The 19,679-nt window shown below is 43.5% G+C and overlaps 1 protein-coding gene across 2 annotated transcripts in view; it reads left to right on the top strand.

Moving 5' to 3' along the window:
* Window positions 1-17,290: 17,290 nt before the first annotated feature.
* The window catches only part of LOC134338513 (solute carrier family 2, facilitated glucose transporter member 11-like), a 41,695-nt gene continuing 39,306 nt past the window's right edge, over window positions 17,291-19,679 (top strand). For both annotated transcript variants that reach the window (XR_010016237.1, XM_063034389.1), the window contains exon 1: window positions 17,291-17,485. Coding sequence is in view for 1 of the 2 variants with exons in the window: in XM_063034389.1 (XP_062890459.1) it covers window positions 17,471-17,485 (15 nt within the window). In the remaining variant the exon portion in view is untranslated. The remainder of the gene's footprint in view (window positions 17,486-19,679) is intronic.

Genomic DNA, 19,679 nt, shown 5'->3' with positions numbered 1-19,679 from the left:
AGGACGAGTGATGAGGTTCTGCATTGGGAATTCAGGGAGTTAGGTGCTAAAGGGTAGGACCTCTAGGATTGTGATCTCAGGATTGCTAACCATGCCACGTGCTAGTGAGGCCAGATTATACAGTTTAATACGTGGCTAAGGAGTTGGTGTAGGAGGGAGGGCATAAGGTAAACAACAGGAATTCTGCAGATGCTGGAAATTCAAGCAACACACATCAAAGTTGCTGGTGAACGCAGCAGGCCAGGCAGCATCTGTAGGAAGAGGTACAGTCGACGTTTCAGGCCGAGACCCTTCGTCAGGAATAACTGAAGGAAGAGTGAGTAAGGGATTTGAAAGTTGGAGGGGGAGGGGGAGATGCAAAATGATAGGAGAAGACAGGAGGGGGAGGGATAGAGCCAAGAGCTGGACAGGTGATAGGCAAAAGGGGATACGAGAGGATCATGGGACAGGAGGTCCAGGAAGAAAGACAAGTGGGGGGGACCCAGAGGTATATTCAGAGGGACAGAGGGAGAAAAAGGAGAGTGAGAGAAAGAATGTGTGCATAAAAATGAGTAACAGATGGGGTACGAGGGGGAGGTGGGGCCTTAGCGGAAGTTAGAGAAGTCGATGTTCATGCCATCAGGTTGGAGGCTACCCAGACAGAATATAAGGTGTTGTTCCTCCAACCTGAGTGTGGCTTCATCTTTACAGTAGAGGAGGCCATGGATAGACATGTCAGAATGGGAATGGGATGTGGAATTAAAATGTGTGGCCACTGGGAGATCCTGCTTTCTTTGGCGGACAGAGCGTAGATGTTCAGCAAAGCGGTCTCCCAGTCTGCGTCGGGTCTCGCCAATATATAAAAGGCCACATCGGGAGCACCGGACGCAGTATATCACCCCAGTCGACTCACAGGTGAAGTGTTGCCTCACCTGGAAGGACTGTTTGGGGCCCTGAATGGTGGTAAGGGCATAAGGTGTTTGGATCACTGGGATCTCTTTTAGGGAAGGTGGGGTCTGTACAGTAGGGACGGTTTGCACCTGAACTGGAGGAGAACTAATATCCCAGTGGGAATGTTTGTTAATGCTACATGGTGGGGTTTAAATTAGAGTTGCAGGGGGATGGGAACCTGGGTGCCGGGACAGTTAGTAGAAAGGTTGTGGAGCCAGATGTTGATAAGACCTGAGGCAAAGCTCGGAATCAAACTTACGGCAAAATTGCAAGGGTGAATACAGGACTGAACGCGGCAGTTTACGGGATAAATAGATGAGCTTGCAGCACTGTTGCAAATTGGCAGGTATGATGTTGTGGGTATCACTAAATCATGGCCGAAGGATTGTAATTGCAAGCTTAATGTCCAATGATACACATTGCAATGAAAGGACAGGCAGGAAGGCAGAGGGGGCGGTGTTGCTCTGCTGGTAAAAAATGAAAGAGGTGACATAGGGTTGGAAGGTGTTGAATCATTGTGGATAGAAGTAAGGAACAGCAAGGGTAAAAAGACCCAGATGAGAGTTGCATATAGACACCCAAAAAACAGTAAGGATGTGACCTACAAATTACAACAGGATATAGAAAATGCATGTCAAAAGGGAAATGTTACAATAGTCATGGGGAACTTTAATATACAGGTAGATTGGGAAAATCAGATTGGTGCTGGATTACAGGAGGTGGAGGGGGTGATTTCTAGAGTGCCTACGAGATAGCTTTTTAGAGCAGCTAGCATGAGAGGGCAGTTTTAAGGTGCTTGGAAGTAGGTACAGAGGAGATGTCAGAGATAAGTTTTTTACGCAGAGAGTGGCGAGTGTGTGGAATGGGCTGCCGGCGATAGTGGTGGAGCCGGATACAATAAGAGACTCCTGGATAGGTACATGGAGCTTAGAAAAGTAGAGGGCTATGGGTAACCTGAGGTAGTTTCTAAAGTACATGTTCCGCACAGCATTGTGGGCCGAAGGGCCTGTATTGTGCTGTAGGTTTTCTATGTTTCTATGTTTCTAAAAGGAATTACAGAGGCATGAGAGATGAGTTAGCTGGAATTGATTGGAAAAGAACACTGGCAGGGATGACAGCAGAGCAGCAATGGCTGGAATTTCTGGAAGCAATTTGGAAGACACAGGATATATACATCCCAAAGAGGAAGAAGTACAGGTTTCCCCCGCCATCCGAAGGTACAGCATTCCTATAAAATGGTTCATAAGCCGGAATATCGTAAAGCAAAGAAGCAATTACCATTTATTTATATGGGAAAATTTTGTGAGCGTTCGCAGACCCAAAAATAACCTACCAAATCATATCAAATAACACATAAAACCTAAAATAACAGTAACATATAGTAAAAGCAGGAATGATATGATAAATACACAGCTTATATAAAGTAGAAATACTTTTCCACAATCATTGCCTGAACTGTTCTCTGTAGCAAAAACCTCACGCAAGCGCCATCGGCAAAAACACGGCGCAAGCGTTCTCCAGTAACCTTCAAGCTATGAAGCTGCCAAATCATACCTAATAACATGTAAAAATACACAGCCTATATTAAGTAGAAATAATGTATGTATAGTGTAGTATCACTTACCGGAATCAGGACAGCACAGAGCACACTGATGATGGTGTGTTAGGCTGAGTTGTCGGAGTCTGGGTGGTGCAGTGGACCCCACCCTCCGGGCAGCGAACCGATACCAATCCGCGAAACATGCAGCGGTAGCCGGGAGGCACACAGCACATCTTTAAGAAAAAAGCCAAAATAAACATGCTAATTAATTAGGTGCTGCCCGGCACGTAATTGTCGGCCCAGATCAGTGCCGATTGCATCGCCTCTGATCTGGGCTGACAATTACATGTCGGGCGGCACCTAATTAGTTAGCATGTTTATTTCGGCTTTTTTCTTAAAGATGTGCTGTGTGTCTCCCAGCTACCGCTGCATTCTCTGCAAATTGGTATCTGTCCACAGCCTGGGTGAGGGGTGGTGGGACACTGGGGTGTCATTTCGTCGTCTGTTTCCATTAGAGCAGGCAGCTCATCTTCTCCTATGACTGCCCGCCTCGATGTCAAAGGTCGAGGTCCATCATCTGCTGTGGCTGATGTGGAAGGCTTGCTTGACTGCTGAGCCTCGCGTATTTTTAGATCATACAGTTTTTTGTAAGCACTCAAACCATCCTACAAATATCCCCTAAACCTACTTACCCTTTCAAAATTAAAGTCGTACTTTATCATTGCAGCGAAAATCTCACGCAGTTGCTTCACGTTCATTTCGTTACTGCATTCGGTTTTAAATGTTATCCTTTCCTCTTCCAATTGCATCAGCTCTTCATCTATCAGATCTTGGTCATGGGATGCCAAAACCTCTTCAACATCATCTTCGTCAGCTTCCACAAGCCAAACTCATGTTGTCTTTACTTCATTCACCACGATCAAAACGCTTAATTATGTCTAGTTTTACGCTAAGTGTAACACCCTTACGAGCTCTTTCAGGCTTTTCCAATACCTTAGAACTCATCTTGCAAACGGCTGCTCACAGGCACGTGTTTAAGCAAGGCCGTTCCGAATCCGGGGGAGGAATGGCTGCTCGGGGTGCGCGCTGCTTTTTTTGTAACAGTGAAAACACCTTCTGAAAGCGAAAACAGGGAACTAATGTAGGTCTTTCGTAACAGCGAGATTTGGTAAAGCGAACGTTTGAAAAGCGGGGGACACCTGTACACTAAAGGAAAGATGATACAACCATGGCTAACAGGAGAAGTCAGAGCCAACATAAAACCCAAAGAGAGGGTAAATAATAGAGCAAAAAATAGTGGGAAGTTAGAGGATTAGGAGGCTTTTAAAAACAAACAGAAGGCAACTAAAAAGTAATTAAGAAGGTAAAAATAGAATATGAAAGTAAGCTAGCCAATAATATTAAAGAGGATTGGAAAAGTTTCTTTAGACACAGAAAGTGTAAAAGAGAGGCGAGAGAGGATATTGGACCGCTGGAAAATGATGCTGGAGAGGTAGTAATGGGGGATAATGAAATAGCCGATGAACTGAGTAAGTATTTTGCATCAGTCTTCACTATGGAAGACACTAGCAGTTTGGTGGAAGTTCCAGGTGTCGGGGTCATGTAGTGTGTGAAGTTACTATAAATAGAGAGAAGGTTCAAATATGCGCAGTTTACTATATAATCCAACTACTATACAGACATCCAGAGCATAGTAGGCAGCCGTTGTCCCAGGGGATCGTGGGTTTGTGCCTCTGGTGGACTGTGTCCTCTCCAGGGCGCAAGCCTGGGCAGGAAGATCTGAGGAACCGGCTGTTGCCCATGCAGCGGGTTCCACTCTCCACGTCTCCGATGTAGTCCAAGGGAAGGGCAAGCGCCGATACAGCTTGGCACCAGTGTCGTCGCAGAGGCTGCCAGAGTGAAGTTGTAAACATCAAACTGCCTTAGGGACCCCGGCTCTGGATTTCTTCCTTGGGGTTTACTCCCGAAGCCTTTCCCATGGGTGGGCATGGCTGCAAGGCAGCAGAGGTTTAAGATCAGAGTTTTCCTTTCCCTAGGCTGACAAGCCCCACCTGCCCGAAGCAACTGGTTTTGAAGTGCCAGTGGTCCGCCTTTGCTCCTCCTCTTGTCAGTAGAAACAGTTCCGCCGGGTCTAGTAGCTCAGCCGCACATGAAGGCCGAGAGCTGGACTTAGTTGTCAGAGGCTGCTGGAGACGCACACCACTAGCACTTTATAGGCAGTAGGAGTTTATCCCCACTACCACCCTGGGCTATGACAACCTTAGGAACCTCCACAGCATAGTAAATCTTAAAAAGTCCCATTCAGGCCTAAAGATTTAATCGCTGTGAAGAATTTCTTACACTTGTAGGAGAATGTCTTTCCTGAGAAGAGGGAATCACTCTGCTTGGCAGGTAAGGCTTGCGGCTGTAAAACAATCTCATTAGGGGCCTCCTCCATGGTGGTTGTAGGAGTTAATTCTGGAACTGCAGGAAGTGCTTCTGACAGCTCTGGACACCTTTCTGCTACTTCCCTTTCCTTCTTCTAGCTTGTGCAGCTTGATCTTGGGAAGGTCCATTTCGATCACCACTCTCTTCTATTGCCCCCTTTATGATCTGATCTCTCCGCTTGATTTCCGCATCCCCAGCATCATCTGACAAACCTTGTTTTCGTATCTCCATTGACTCCTTTCTTTTTGGCCTTCCATTCATCCAGCTGGGCTTTACTTTTACAAGCAGCTTTTTGTCTCCCACTTGAGATTCATGCAATGACCTTACTGCATGCAGAGTAGATTCTGCTTCTTTATACTCACAAAAGCCGATGCTTGCACCTTTTCCTGAATTTCCCTGATCTCCTTTCCAGCCTAAAACCAAGCCTCATTTCACAAGTAACTGCCTGATGGACATAGCAGAAGCTTTCTCACATAGGTTGCCTACAGAAACTGTTGCAATCGGATCACTGCTTTTGCCACTATCACGATTCCTCTGAGCAACCTGGTGCTTCCTTGGTCCAATACGTTTTCCACCCAGAGGGACAGAGGTTGGCACGAAGGCCTGTTTGCCCTCTGTTTGACAAGGGTTCATGTTGTGCAGCATAGTGACAGTTGTGTCATCACCCAGTACCTTTCTTACTTTGCTTTCAGTTGTCTTCATTGCAGAGAAGGTACGGGAATTGCTTCTGTAAAGGTTCAAACATACATTTAATGTCAGAGAAATGTATACAATATACATCCTGAAATGCTTTTTCTTCACAACCATCCACGAAAACAGAGGAGTGCCCCAAAGAATGAACGACAGTCAAATGTTAGAACCCCAAAGCCCCCCCAGCTCCCCCCTCCCACGCGTAAGCAGCAGCAAAGCAACGACCCCCCCCCCACCAGCAAATAAAGCATCGGTACCCGCCGCCAAGCGCTCAAGTGTCCATCAGAGCATCAATAAAGAAACAGTCTATGGTGAGGAAGGCAATGTGATGTTAGCATTTACTTAGGAGGACTAAAATATGAATGCAAGGATGTAATGTTGAGACTTTATAAAGCACTGGTGAGGCCTCACTTGGAGTATTGTGAGCAGTTTTGGCCCCTTATCTTGGAAAGGATGTGCTGACACTGGAGAGGGTTCAAAGGAAGTTCACGAAAATGATTCCAGGATTGAATGGCTTGTCATATGAAGAGTGTTTGATGGCTCTGGGCCTGTATTCACTGGAACTTAGAAGAATGAGGGGTGACCTCATTGAAATTCTTTGAATGGTGAAAGGCCTTGATAGAGTGGATGTAGAAAGGATGTTTCCTATGGTGTGAATGTCTAAGACCAGAGAAGATAGCCTCAAAATAGAACGGAGATGAGAAGGAATTTCTTTAGCCAGAGAGCGGTGAATCTGTGGAATTAGGTTCTTGATTGGGGAGAAGGCAGGAGATTGGGGCAGAGAGGAAAATTGGATCAGCCATGATGAAATGGCAGAGCATACCTGATGGGCTAAATGGCCTAATTCTGTTCCTATATCTGATGGTCTTATGGTCTTTTGTAACTTCAAAACATTAAACTAATTCAAAGAAAGACATGCAAGTCCAGGAATGTGGGTTTAACTTCATGTTTTACTTTAAGCGAGGTGTACTCATATCATCTGGTGGCATAATGACGCATGCAATTCACGTATTTATACATATAACCCATAATGAATTTTACAAACAAACAAGAATGCTTAATTAACCAAATACATATACAGTATTACTTAAATATTACATACACAACAGTATCAAATCAGAAACAACCAAACGACTTATACCTTGTCACATCTCTTATACATGGGCAATTTGAAATTATATGCCTCTTCATTAGTAAAGCTAAAGCAATTAATTCAAATAGTAGAATTATTTTTCAAAGTTATAAACATGAACTTTGGATGAGATAAGTGCAGAACATTAAACATAAAGAAAAGAGCAAGCAGAATTTAAAAGAGAGCAGCAGCCTGCAATACAACCAGTGGATGAATATGAAGCATAGCAGTATTTGGGATATCAACAAACATAGAAAGTAGTGTGATAAAGGGATAATCTTTGACAGAAATCACTTCCAGGCTTAAGAAAATCTGCAAACAGAGCTCAGTAGTAAAAATATAACAAAGGCAATAGACACTTCCACTGTAACCACATTAATGTATTCTTTTTGCATAATGTCTTGGTCTGAAACCAATCTGGAAAATTTACAAAGAGAAGTAGAACTGAAATGACAAATTTTATAAAGCACTATGTACACTCGAACATACTTAGGTTAACACTACCCAAGACAGGAGGAGAAAGAGGAATAACAGACATAAAAAGTGTTCACAACAGTCAGGTAAAATTTCTAAGGACATATTCTCATCAACAAAAACAGGATTCAGCACTCCAAGCATGCATATGAAACTTTAATAAGAATTACAGTACACAACTCAGATGAAAGCACAACCCAGAAAGTGAAGAAATTATCACCCTAGAAGAGCATAAGAGCATAAGAAATAGGAGCAGGAGTAGGCCATCTGGCCTGTCGAGCTTGCTCCGCTATTCACCATAGTTCACCAAAATTTTGCTTTAAAATACTAACTCATAAATACACCATATCTTACTGTAAATACAAGCCTAATTCAGTTTTAGAGTCAGAGTTCTACAAATTATATTATAACCGATAGGATAACCCATAATAAGTGCGAGAAGAAGAACCCAACTTTGAACGTGGAGAAGACCAAAGAAATGATTGTGGACTTTAGGAACCATCCCCTTCTGTGCATATATGGCTCCTCTGTAGAAAGAGTCAAGTGCGCCAAGTTCCTGGGAGTTGACATCACGGATGACCTCACCTAGTCCCTCAACGTCACTCTCTGAATAAGGAGGCACAGCAGTGCCTCCACTTCCTGAGGAGACTGAGGCAGGAGAGCCTCCTACCCCCCACTTTAACTGAATTTTACAGGAGCACCATTGAGAGTGTCCTGACAAGCTGCAGCTCCAACTGATATGGCAGCAGCCGAGCACTGGATCGGATGTCCCAACAAAGGGCAGTGAGAATGGCCGAGAGGATCATAAGGGGATCACCAGGAGCAAGAGGATAACTCAGGAGAGAAAGAAGATGCGGGTGGGAGTGGCTGGCTGAAGTCTGAGCAGTAGCCGTTGGACTCAGTGCGGCCCCATGATTCCTAGTTCGCCAGCTCACGCTCAGGCTCCAAGCCGCCACGTTATGGGGAATGTTCACCTTCCCCTCCCAACTCTGCACTGTTGATGACCAAATCAGCCTGACAGATTCGGGGGAACAGAAACACACAGGGCAGAGTGGGAGATGTCTAATGGATCTCAACACAAACGATATCTTTAGTAAATTTGTTGTTATACGCACAAGTACTTTCATGTACAGATGTAATAAAATATTTACTTGCACAGGTGTCATGGGCTCACAGCATCAGAGAAGCAGCCTGGATAGTGAAATCCATCACAGGAGTCCCCCAGACAAATAAATGAAACGTAAATCATACACAAGTATTACAAGAAAGAACACAAATAGAGAGAAAAATACATAAAGTCCATAGTGGAGTAAAGTGATTAACATGGACGTAGTGTAACTATACTGAGGTAGTGGTGAGTTGCACTGTTTGGGTCAAGAAGAAAATGGTTGAAGGGAGATAATGCTTCTAAATCTGGTGGTTTGGGACTTCTGTTCCCCATTCCTGAGGTAGCTGTGAGAAGATGGCATGTTCTGGATGGTGTGAATCTTTGATGATAGATGTTGCTTTCTTAAGGCAGTCCTTCCTATAGACACTACTGGTGGTGAGGAGGGACGAGTCCATGATGTGTTGGGCTGCGGCCACTGCTCTCTGCAGTTTGATGTTTCTGCGCAGTCAAGATACTTTCCACAAGTCAGTGAAGCTACCAGACAATTTCAAGGATGGATTGTAGAGGACAGCCAGGATACCACCACAGGACCATCATAGTTTTGTATCAGACCCACACAGCAGATTTTAACAGGGCTGGGGATTATACAGTGAAAGGCAGAGGAAGGACACGGGGATATCAAATGTGGGAAGGAGCAACACTCACAACACGCTGGAGGAACTCAGCAGGTTGGGCAGCATCCGTGGAAACGATCAGTCGACGTTTCAGGCTGGAACCCTTCGTCAGGACTGAAGAGGGAAGGGGCAGAGGCCCTATAAAGAAGGTGGGGGGAGGGTGGGAAGGAGAAGGCTGGTAGATTCCAGGTGAAAAACCAGTAAGGGGAAAGACAAAGGGGTGGGGAAGGGGAAGCAGGGAGGAGATAGGCAGGAAAGGTGAAGAAGGAATAGGGGAAAACACAATGGGTAGTAGAAGGAGGCAGAACCATGAGGGAGGTGATAGGCAGCTGGGAGAGGGGGCAGAGTGAAACTGGGATGGGGGAAGGGAGCGGGAGGGAATTACTGGAAGTTGGAGAATTCAATGTTCGTGCCAAGGGGCTAGAGACTACCCAGACGGTAAATGAGGTTTCGTGCCAAGGGGCTGGAGACTACCCAGATGGTAAATGAAGTTTCGTGCCAAGGGGCTGGAGACTACCCAGATGGTAAATGAGGTTTCGTGCCAAGGGGCCGGAAACTACCCAGATAGTACTGTATATGAGGTTTCATACCAAGGGGCTGGAGACTACCCAGATGGTAAATGAGGTTTCATACCAAGGGGCTGGAGTCTACCTAGACAGTACAGTAAATGAGGTTTCATGCCAAGGGGCTGGAGTCTACCCCTTGTCATGATTCACCCTCACACTGTGGACTATCCCCTTCCAGAATAACCTGAACCATCCCTCCTAGAGTCCTCCCTGTCCTGTGTTAGTTATCCTGAGTAGGATTAATTTACTTTTTACACTGCTGCTTTTAAGTCCTTCCCCATATTCTCACCTGCCTGGGCACAGGTCAACCATCTGGGAATGTTGATTGTGACTCGGCTGTTGTCTTATGGGCAAGGGGCATCAATTGAATAAATGGATCTGCGTGAAGTTGAGGATCATACACACGAACTTGTGTTGGTGAAATGTTCAGACCGTAACCACCCCAAAAGGTCGCCGAACCATGGCGGGCACAGCTTTCTGTGGGGTCAGTTCTGCTCCGAACACTCAGCTCTTTTAAACTGTCAGCAGGAGGCTTTGAGTTAGCAAGTATCTTGGTCCATACCTCCTGATCATTGTCTCCAGAAGTGTTGGGAAGGGCTCTCTCATTTTACGTCTGCCTGTATTGGGGCTACTACACAGTTCAATGGAAGTACCACCCTCTCTCTGTCCTTCCAAGTCACTTCCCCTTGATACTCACATGGTTATTTTCTCTCCGAAACATAGAAGCTAAGGTACTGGTGACCCCTGTTTCCATCCAGGGGGTCAATGTGGACATGGTGGAGGATTACAAATACCTAGGGATACGAATTGACAATAAACTGGACTGGTCAAAGAACACTGAGGCTGTCTACAAGAAGGGTCAGAGCCCTCTCTATTTCCTGAGGAGACTGAGGTCCTTTAACATCTGCCGGACGATGCTGAGGATGTTCTACGAGTCTGTGGTGGCCAGTGCTATCATATTTGCTGTTGTGTGCTGGGGCAGCAGGCTGAGGGAAGCAGACACCAACAGAATTAACAAAATCATTCGTAAGGCCAGTGATGTTGTGGGGATGGAACTGGACTCTCTGACGGTGGTGTCTGAAAAGAGTATACTGTCCAAGTTGCATGCCATCTTGGACAATGTCTCCCATCCACTACATAATGTACTGGGTGGGCACAGGAGTACATTCAGCCAGAGACTCATTCCACCGAGATGCAACACAGAGCGTCATAGGAAGTCATTCCTGCCTGTGGCCATCAAACTTTACAACTCCTCCCTTGGAGGGTCAGACACCCTGAGCCAATAGGCTGGTCCTGGACTTACTTCCTGGCATAATTTACTTATTACTATTTAACTATTTATGATTTATTACTATTTATTGTGTATGGTGCAACTGTAATGAAAACCAATTTCCCCCGGGATCAATAAAGTATAACTATGACTATGACTATGACTAAGAAAATAAGGATTCTTCTTCACTGCACTTTTCAATCTGAGATCGAAGCCTTGTGTTACAACATGCATCTTCTTCAGACACGTACAGTCATCATCATCATCAGGTGCCGTGCCCAGTTTGAGCTTTGACTGCCATGGCCCACACACTCCTGTTTCGGGTTAAGTGGATCAATTTATTGGTATTCATTTCCAGTTCTCTGGCTGCTGTCTCCATCATCACTTGTCTTTGCTTTCCTTTTGCTTTCTTCCCTTCAATCTTTCTCATAATTACCGTGCATTCTAACTCCTCTTTCCTAATCACATGTCCAATGAAGTTACGTTGCCCTTTCATGATCTCATACATTATTTCTCTTTTTGTGCTTGCTCTGCTCATGACATCCTCATTAGATATTCGTTTCGTCCATGATATTCTTACACATACAGTACATCACGCAATGGATGTGTTTTGTTTATTGCATCATTCAAATGCTCTTCATATGACTAGCCATTCAATCCTGGAAACGTTTTCGTGAACCTCCTTTGAACCCTTTCCAGTTTCAGCACATCCTTTCTAAGATAAGGGGCCCAAACCCGTTCACAATAATCCAATACTCCTTCTGAAATCTATAATCAGCTCCTCGGTCTCGTTGACGTTGAGTGAGAGGCTATTGTTGTGGCACCACTCAGCCAGATTTTCAATCTCCCTCCTAAATGCTGATTCATCACCACATGTAATTCAGTCTATCATCAGCAAACCTGAATATGGCATTGGAGCTGTGCTTAGCCACACCCTCATAAGCGTAAAGTGAGTAAAGCAGGGGGCTAAGCACACAGCCTTGTGGTTTACCTGTGCTGATGGAGATCGTGGAGGAGATGTAGTAGCCCCCAAACTGACTGGTGTCTGCAAGTGAGGAAATCCAGGATCCAACTGCACAAGGAGGTATTGAGGCCAAGGATTTGGAGCCTATTAATTATTGATTAGTTTTGACAGTTCAGAGTGTCAGGGACACCCCTGGAGTCAGGGATGCACCAGCTTTAACTGGTAAGATTGTCAGGAACACCCATGGCATTCAGGACACATCAAATTTGAACGGTAAGAATGTCAGGGACTCAGTGAGTCTGTACGGTAAGTGTGTCAGGGACACCTGAGATCTGAAGTTAGGGACGCAGTGGTACCGGTAGAAAGAGTAAGTAAGAGTGAGATTTGTGGACATTGGGCTCATAAATTTAATCCCGACAGGACACTGTAGTGAACAAGTGAAAGAGTAAATACTGTAAGTAGGATGAGAATGAGAGGCTAAAATTGGTAATAATAGGACAAGAGGAGTCCTTCCCTGCTCCAAATAAGGGGACACCATCATGGTATATGTTTAATAATTAAGGCAAGGGATCAGTGGAAGAATTATGGACAGGGAACCAAGGGGTATATATTGACCATGGACAGCAGGAGACTTTGAGACAGGTTTGGAAATAGCTATTCAGAAACTTAAAACTATTGTTTTGTGTCAAGGACCTAGTATTATGGGTTTGGATACCTTAACGAGGCAATGGTTAGCCCTAATTTCATATTTTGAGGTTAAATTTCAGGGCTTTCAAGAACACCATAACAGTGCCAGGCCAGGAGCTGCCATCACATCAAATGAAGATTTATTTAAAAAATACGTATGATGCATTGCAGGCTGACTTTCCAAAAAAGGCTAATTTTGTCTAAGATTATGGGGACACAAGAAGGTTGAGGTGATTCTGCAGAAGAATATATACAGAGGATAGCATAGAAAATGGAACAATATTCAGGACTGCTGAAAGGGCAGGCTATGAAACCTACAATTTGTATTATTGCTAATCTCCTTTGGCCTGAATTGCATTCTGTCCTTCCCAAACAGTGGACAGACTACTAATGTCTTGAAATCAGACCGGTGGAATTTAGCATAGGAGACCAGGATTATATCATACCTTTTCACTTTCTCCGGATGTGCTTGTGAACCCATGTGGAAGAGATTTATTGTGTAAAATGCGAGCTACTATTACCTACACTCCTGAGGGACTTACCAGGGAGCCATTGTGGCTATACTATTTCAGTAGTAGTCAATCTATTTTGTATAAGTGCAGTTACTCATTAACCACTTATCAAGGAGTTTGGAACATTTTTACGAGAGTGCCTTGAAAGCCTCTGGAGAGTTCTCTAGATTCTGTTTAGATCTATAACTCAGTAAGTGACACCGTTATCTTCACTGTACAGCTTATTATGGTGGGAAATCTTTCCCTAGAGGCTGAAGAGGGGATTGATAGATCATATAAATCAAACATGGCATGCCCCTAGTTTATCAAATGCTGCAAATCAAATTTATGAATAATGTATGATATGTATTTCACAGACTCCAGGGAAACTAGTGAATTTGGAAGGATCTCATACACCATGCTCTGATAGACCTTTCATGATTTTACAGATGGATTTTATAGAATTTCCTTTGTGTGAAGGATATAAATAGGTATTGGTCATTCTTGATGTTTTCTTCACGATGGGTTGAAACAGTTCCTTGTTGAAGGAATGATGCACTAGCCAAATGTTTATTGAAAGAAATCATCCCAAGGAAAATTTGTTATTCTTTTACAATTTTTGTGTGAAATAACAGGATGAAGGAGAGGATATTAAGGAAAGGAATGGGTACTCATTAAAATGGATGGATGAAAAGGGAGTTTTGAATTAGGTTTTGAAACTCTATCATTGCTTTAGATACATATATGCATATTTCATTTACAGGATTCCCCCGCCATCCGAAGGTAGAGCGTTCCTATGAAATGTCGTAAAGCGAAGAAGCAATTACCATTTATTTATATTGGAAAATTTTGTGGGTGTTCGCAGACCCAAAAATAACCTACCAAATCATGCCAAATAACACATAAAACCTAAAATAACAGTAACATATAGTAAAAGCAGGAATGATATGATAAATACACAGCCTATATGAAGTAGAAATACAGGTGTCCCCCGCTTTTCGAACGTTCGCTTTACGAAACCTCACTGTTACGAAAGACCTACATTAGTACCCTGTTTTCACTAACAGAAGGTGTTTTCACTGTTACGAAAAAGGCAGCGCGCGCTCCGAGCAGCCACTCTCCCCCGGATTCGAAACGGCATTCTCGCTGGCCTTGCTTAATCACATGCCTGTGAGCAGTCATTTGCAAGATGAGTTCTATGGTATCGGAAAAGCCTAAAAGAGCTCCTAAGGGTGTTACACAGCGTAAAACTAGACATAATTAAGCGTTTCGATCATGGTGAACGAAGTAAGGACAAAGTGAGTTTGGCTTGTGGAAGCTGATGAATATGATGTTGAAGAGATATCCCATGACCAAGATCTGATAGATGAAGAGCTGATGCAATTGGAAGAAAAAAGGATACCAATCGAAACCGAATGCAGTAGCGAAGTGAACGTGAAGCAACTGCATGAGATTTTCGCTGCATTGATAAAGTACAACTTTAATTTTGAAAGGGTACGTAGGTTTAGGGGATATTTGCAAGATGGTTTGAGTCCTTGCAAAGAACTGTGTGATAGAAAAATGCACAAGGCTCAGCAGTCAAGCAAGCCTTTCACATCAGCCACAGCAGACGACGAACCTCGACCTTCGACATCGAGGTAGGCAGAGATAGAAGATGAGCTGCCTGCCCTAATGGAAACAGACGATGACGAGATGACACCCCAGTGTCCCAGCACCCCAACACCCAGGCCACGGACAGATACCGGTTCGTGGAGAATGCAAGGGTACACATCACACCTTTAAGAAAAAAGCCGAAATAAACATGCTAATTAATTAGGTGCCGCCCGACACATAATTGTCGACCCAGATCAGAGACGACACGATCGTCACTGATCTGGGCCGACAATTACGTGCTGGGCGGCACCTAATTAATTAGCATGTTTGTTTTGGCTTTTTTCTTAAAGATGTGCTGTGTGCCTCTCGTCTACCGCTGCACCCCTGCGTGCTTTGTGGAACAGTATCGGTGGTGGCCCGGAGGGTGGGGGCCACTGCACCACCCCAGCCTGCTACGACTCAGTCTAACACACCATCATCAGTGTGCTCTGCGCTGTCTTCCCGATTCCCGTAAGTGATACTACACTGTACGTACATTATTTCTACTTTATATAGGCTGTGTATTTTTACGTGTTATTTGGTATGATTTGGCAGCTTCATAGTTTAAAGGTTACTGGAGAGCGCTTGCACCGTGTTTTTGCCGACGGCTCTTGCGTGAGATTTTCTGCCGATGGCACTTGCGTGAGATTTTCGCTACGGAGAACAGTGCAGTAATGATTGTGGAGAAGTACTGTACTGGTGACTCATATTGGAAATCCTTCTGTCTTTCTCTTTATTAAGCCAAAATGTGTTATTGTGGAATTGAAGTTCTAAATTCCACCAACATTAATTCAGATATCTCACAAAAGAAAGGAAGAACATTATTAAAAAGATGATTCTACGCAGGAACTTCTTCAAAATCCCTGCAATGTAATTACAGATAAAATAGCAAGTAATTTTTCCAGTCAGAGCTGATTCCACAGTAGGTGGAGTTAAATTCAACACCTCTCTCAGAGTTAATTAACACTCACTCACTTTACTCAAATCTAAAATGTTGGAAATTCTTAGCAGGCTGGGCCACATCTGGGGGAGGAGTAACAAAGATAATATTTCAGGTCAAAGCCCCTCCCATGAGAAAAGAAGCTTGTTAAGCTGCAGGGTCAGTGGAGAAGGGTTATGTCCCTAATGGGATGAGCCTGAGAATAAGTTACAAAAAGTTATCCTGTTAATGGGTGAAGGGGAGTAGTTAGAGAGTGAGAACATAGACAATGAATTTTTATTTTGGATTTACAACCCCTTTTTCTCTCTTTGTTGTCTCTCTCACTCCCACTTCCTCTCTGAACCATAGGGTCTCAGAAGCTGCCAAAGCATATTCTTGAAACTCAGGAAAGATTCACCCAATTAAAATAAATTCAAAACACACAATGCGTCTTTATCTCAGGGGTTAAACACATAGAGTACAATCATACAGGCTTTAAGGACACTTTAAAGTTTAAGGTTTCATGGCCAATGAAGCAAGTGGAAGATCCCTCCCTCCAGCCAAATGCCAGGTTGCTATGTGTAATTAACAAGTAAACACTAGCTGGTTTGGAGAAAGCATCAATCAGTACTCCACAAAGACTGGTAGTACCAATTGTCTACTTTGCACACACATATACCACACACATGACAGGCAAAGCAACACACACAAAATACTGGAGGAACTCAGCAGGCCAGGCAGCGTCTATGGAGAAGAATAATCAGTCGACGTTTGGAGCTGAGGCCCCTCACCAGTCCTCGATACTCGTTTATATGGTAGGATCTGATTGGACAGCATGCAAACTGAAGCTTTTCACTATGTAATAATAATAAATATCTTCCTGCACCTCCATGGCAACCTTGCCATTTCTTTAGCGACTGCCTGTTTTCTGAGACTGAGCTGCCAGCTGAATGCTGTCAACCCAGCCTGTGAAAGGAGCCGGCTGGATTCGAACCCCGGGACCACTTGGGTGCAGATGCCACGACACCACCGGCATCTTGGTATATGTGCCAATAATAAGCTGCTACTGATCTGTTGCTTTGTCCTTATGGAACAGGTAAACCACCCTTTGCTTGAATGAGGATGCTTGGTTCATCTGCCGTTGTCAGAATGACAGGTAAATCAATATCCTTACTCAAAGAAAAGGTGAATTGTGGAGCAGATTCGATGGGCCAAATGGCCTAATTCTATTCGTACAACTTATGTCTAGTGTTTAACTGTTCTGTTCTGTAGACACTGCGACAAATGTCCTTGGATCTTCATATTTTCAGAAACATGTGGGAAGAGTGGGACGTTGGAGGCTGCTATGGGTTTTCTGTCAATGAGTGACAGTGGAGATTTGAGAAGTGTTGTGCTTTCTATCAATGAATGATGATAAACGCTAATAGTAAAATATATGTATGGAAGGAATGAGAAATAACATTCTTATGCTCCGTGAATACCGTTTAAATCACTTGCTCATTCTTCAGACAATGAGAGCATTCCACCAGTTACTAGTATTTACCCTTTATCGCATTAATGCCAACTATAAGGATGTGGCTTGGCTGATTTCATGACATAAAGGTCATTTGGATTTTCCAGGTCAGTCGTCACTATCAGTGGCACATTTCATACACCTTCATTTCCTTGAATTCCTGGAGTTAGGTATTGCTTTGAGTTCAGTTTTTGTTGGCTTGTTTGTAAAGGTGGTCTGTCAGTGATTAATGATGTTGGCTTTCTGACAACAGACAGTTTAAAACTCCAGAGCAATAGTGAACTTCATCAATCCGTTGACATCTCTGGTGTACAAAGTTACCATAAATTAATTGCACGTGAATAGTTACATCTGGACTCATTTGTCCATTTTCTATTGAGTATTTTTGGAAGTAATTGGGAGAATCCAGCTACCGCTAAAGTAACTTACAGACTGAAGACTTGGACACCACAAATGCTGAGCAAGTTGGTAAGATCTGAAATGTACCTTCCTTCAGCTGAAGTTGCATCTAGTATTTAGTTGAATAAAATCCCGATTGGAAATAGGCGCAATGTGAATCAGCCACTGATCACAGCTCTGTGAAGCCAGGGATTTTAATCAGCCGCGAATGTATCTGAATATAAATATTTGCTACTTTCTGATTTACTTTTCCATTCAAGGCAGATTTCTACTAACTTGCTGGTCAATTCTGGTTTGGGCTCTTCATGATGTCACGTCCTTAATGACTCTCGAATAAAAGAATCTGCGTTTTGAGGAAAATAACTTGAAACAGTGCAATGTTACATTTTTGCTGATGACTTTGAAAATAAGCCTGAAATTTCAGGAATGAAATAACAGCATATCACATTGGAAATATTTAGATGTGTTAACTAAGTCGAAGGCAATATATTAATGCAAGTTGTTGCATAGCGAATAACCAAATGTAAGGAAGCCTAGTGACCTGAGTTGTGACTTTTGATATATTGGTTTGGCGTCAGACTGTAAGACACACTGGAAGAAAGTTGGTAGGTTTCTTTGTGTGAAAGTTCAGTATTGAAAGCAAAAGATTAACGTGAATAGACAGGCTTTTGCTGAGCTCAACTTACATACTGTACGTCTGTTTGAATCACTGGCCATGAAGACTGTACTCTAGCACAAGACTTATGATTCCATTGAGGTTGGGATTAATGGGAACATTGGCATCTTAGTGGAAGCTCCTGCTAAATAATGGACAGCACAAAACAAGTTGCACAGGTACCTAACCCAGTTTGGTTATTTACTGCAAAAAAAAAGTGCTAGCAATAACCTTTCGCAGATCATTGAAAGATATGTCTCGATGTTATAATAGTCTCAGAGACTTTAGAAGCTGGTTTATAAGTGTCAACTCTGTTAGCATTCACACTGCCTATCTCTCTACAAACTCTGTCTGACCTGCTGCATATTTTGATCATTTCTGGTTTTATTTTAGATTTCTAGAAAATGCAGATTTTTCTTTACAATTCTTTCATATAGTACAAAATAAAAAGAAACAAAATAAATAGAAACACGAGTAATAACCATTTCACCACGGCTGATCCAATTTTCCTCTCAGCCCCAGGCTGCTGCCTTCTCCCTGTATCCCTCCATGCCCTGACCGATCAAGAATCTATCAACCTCTGCCTTGAATATATGTAAAGACCTGGCCTCCACAACTGCTTGTGGCAAAGAATTCCACAGATTTACCACTGTCTGACTAAAGAAATTCCTTCTCATCTCTGTTCTAAAAGGACACCCCTCTATTCTGAGCCTGTGTCCTCTGGTCTTAAACTCTCCCACGATAGGAAATGTCCTCTTCACATCCACTCTATCAAGGTCTTTCACCATTCAATAGGTTTCAATGAGGTCACCCCTCATTCTTCTGGATCCTAGGGAATGCAGGCCCAGAGCCATCAAACACTCTAAAAATGACAACCTTTGAAACCTTTACTAATCAAGAACTGATTAACCTCCTCTTAAAATATACCCCAAAACTTGGCCTCCACAGACATCTGTGGCAATGAATTCCATAGATTCACTACTCTCAGGCTAAACCTTCTCTCTACATTCCCCCTCATCTCTGTTCTAAAAGGACACCCCTCTATTCTGAGTCTGTGTCCTCTGGTCTTGAACTCTCCCACAATAGGAAATGTCTTCTTCACCTCCACTCTACCTAGGGCTTTCAATTCTGGTATATTTCAATTAGATTTCTCCCCAATCCACCATCACCATCCTTCTAAGCTCCACAAGTACAGGCCTAGATCCATCAAACGTTCCTCATACATTGACCCCTTCATTCCCAGGATTAATCTTACAAAGTGCATGAACACACCCTTCCCTTGCACTGTATTCCATCTGCTATTTCTTGACTCATTCTCCCAACTTATCCAGTCCTTCTGCAAACTCCCTGCTTCCCTCTCACCACCTATCCCCCACCTACCTTTGTAAACTTTACTATGATCTCCCGACACCAAAAGGGAATTATAATGTGGAAAAATTTCACGGCTGAAGGGAAGAGGCTGGTGAAATGCTATTTATGCTTCCCTGTTGAAAGTCAGTATGGATATGATGGACTGAACGTCCTTCTGAGCTGTAACTATTCTATGATTATTCTATAAGTGTCCTATTGTGCTTGTTGAAGTGTCTGCATGACATTTTGGTGACTGAT

The sequence above is a fragment of the Mobula hypostoma genome, chromosome 27 (assembly GCF_963921235.1).
Source record: "Mobula hypostoma chromosome 27, sMobHyp1.1, whole genome shotgun sequence".
Lineage (NCBI taxonomy): Eukaryota > Metazoa > Chordata > Chondrichthyes > Myliobatiformes > Myliobatidae > Mobula > Mobula hypostoma.
This window is presented reverse-complemented; position numbering and strand designations above follow the sequence as displayed.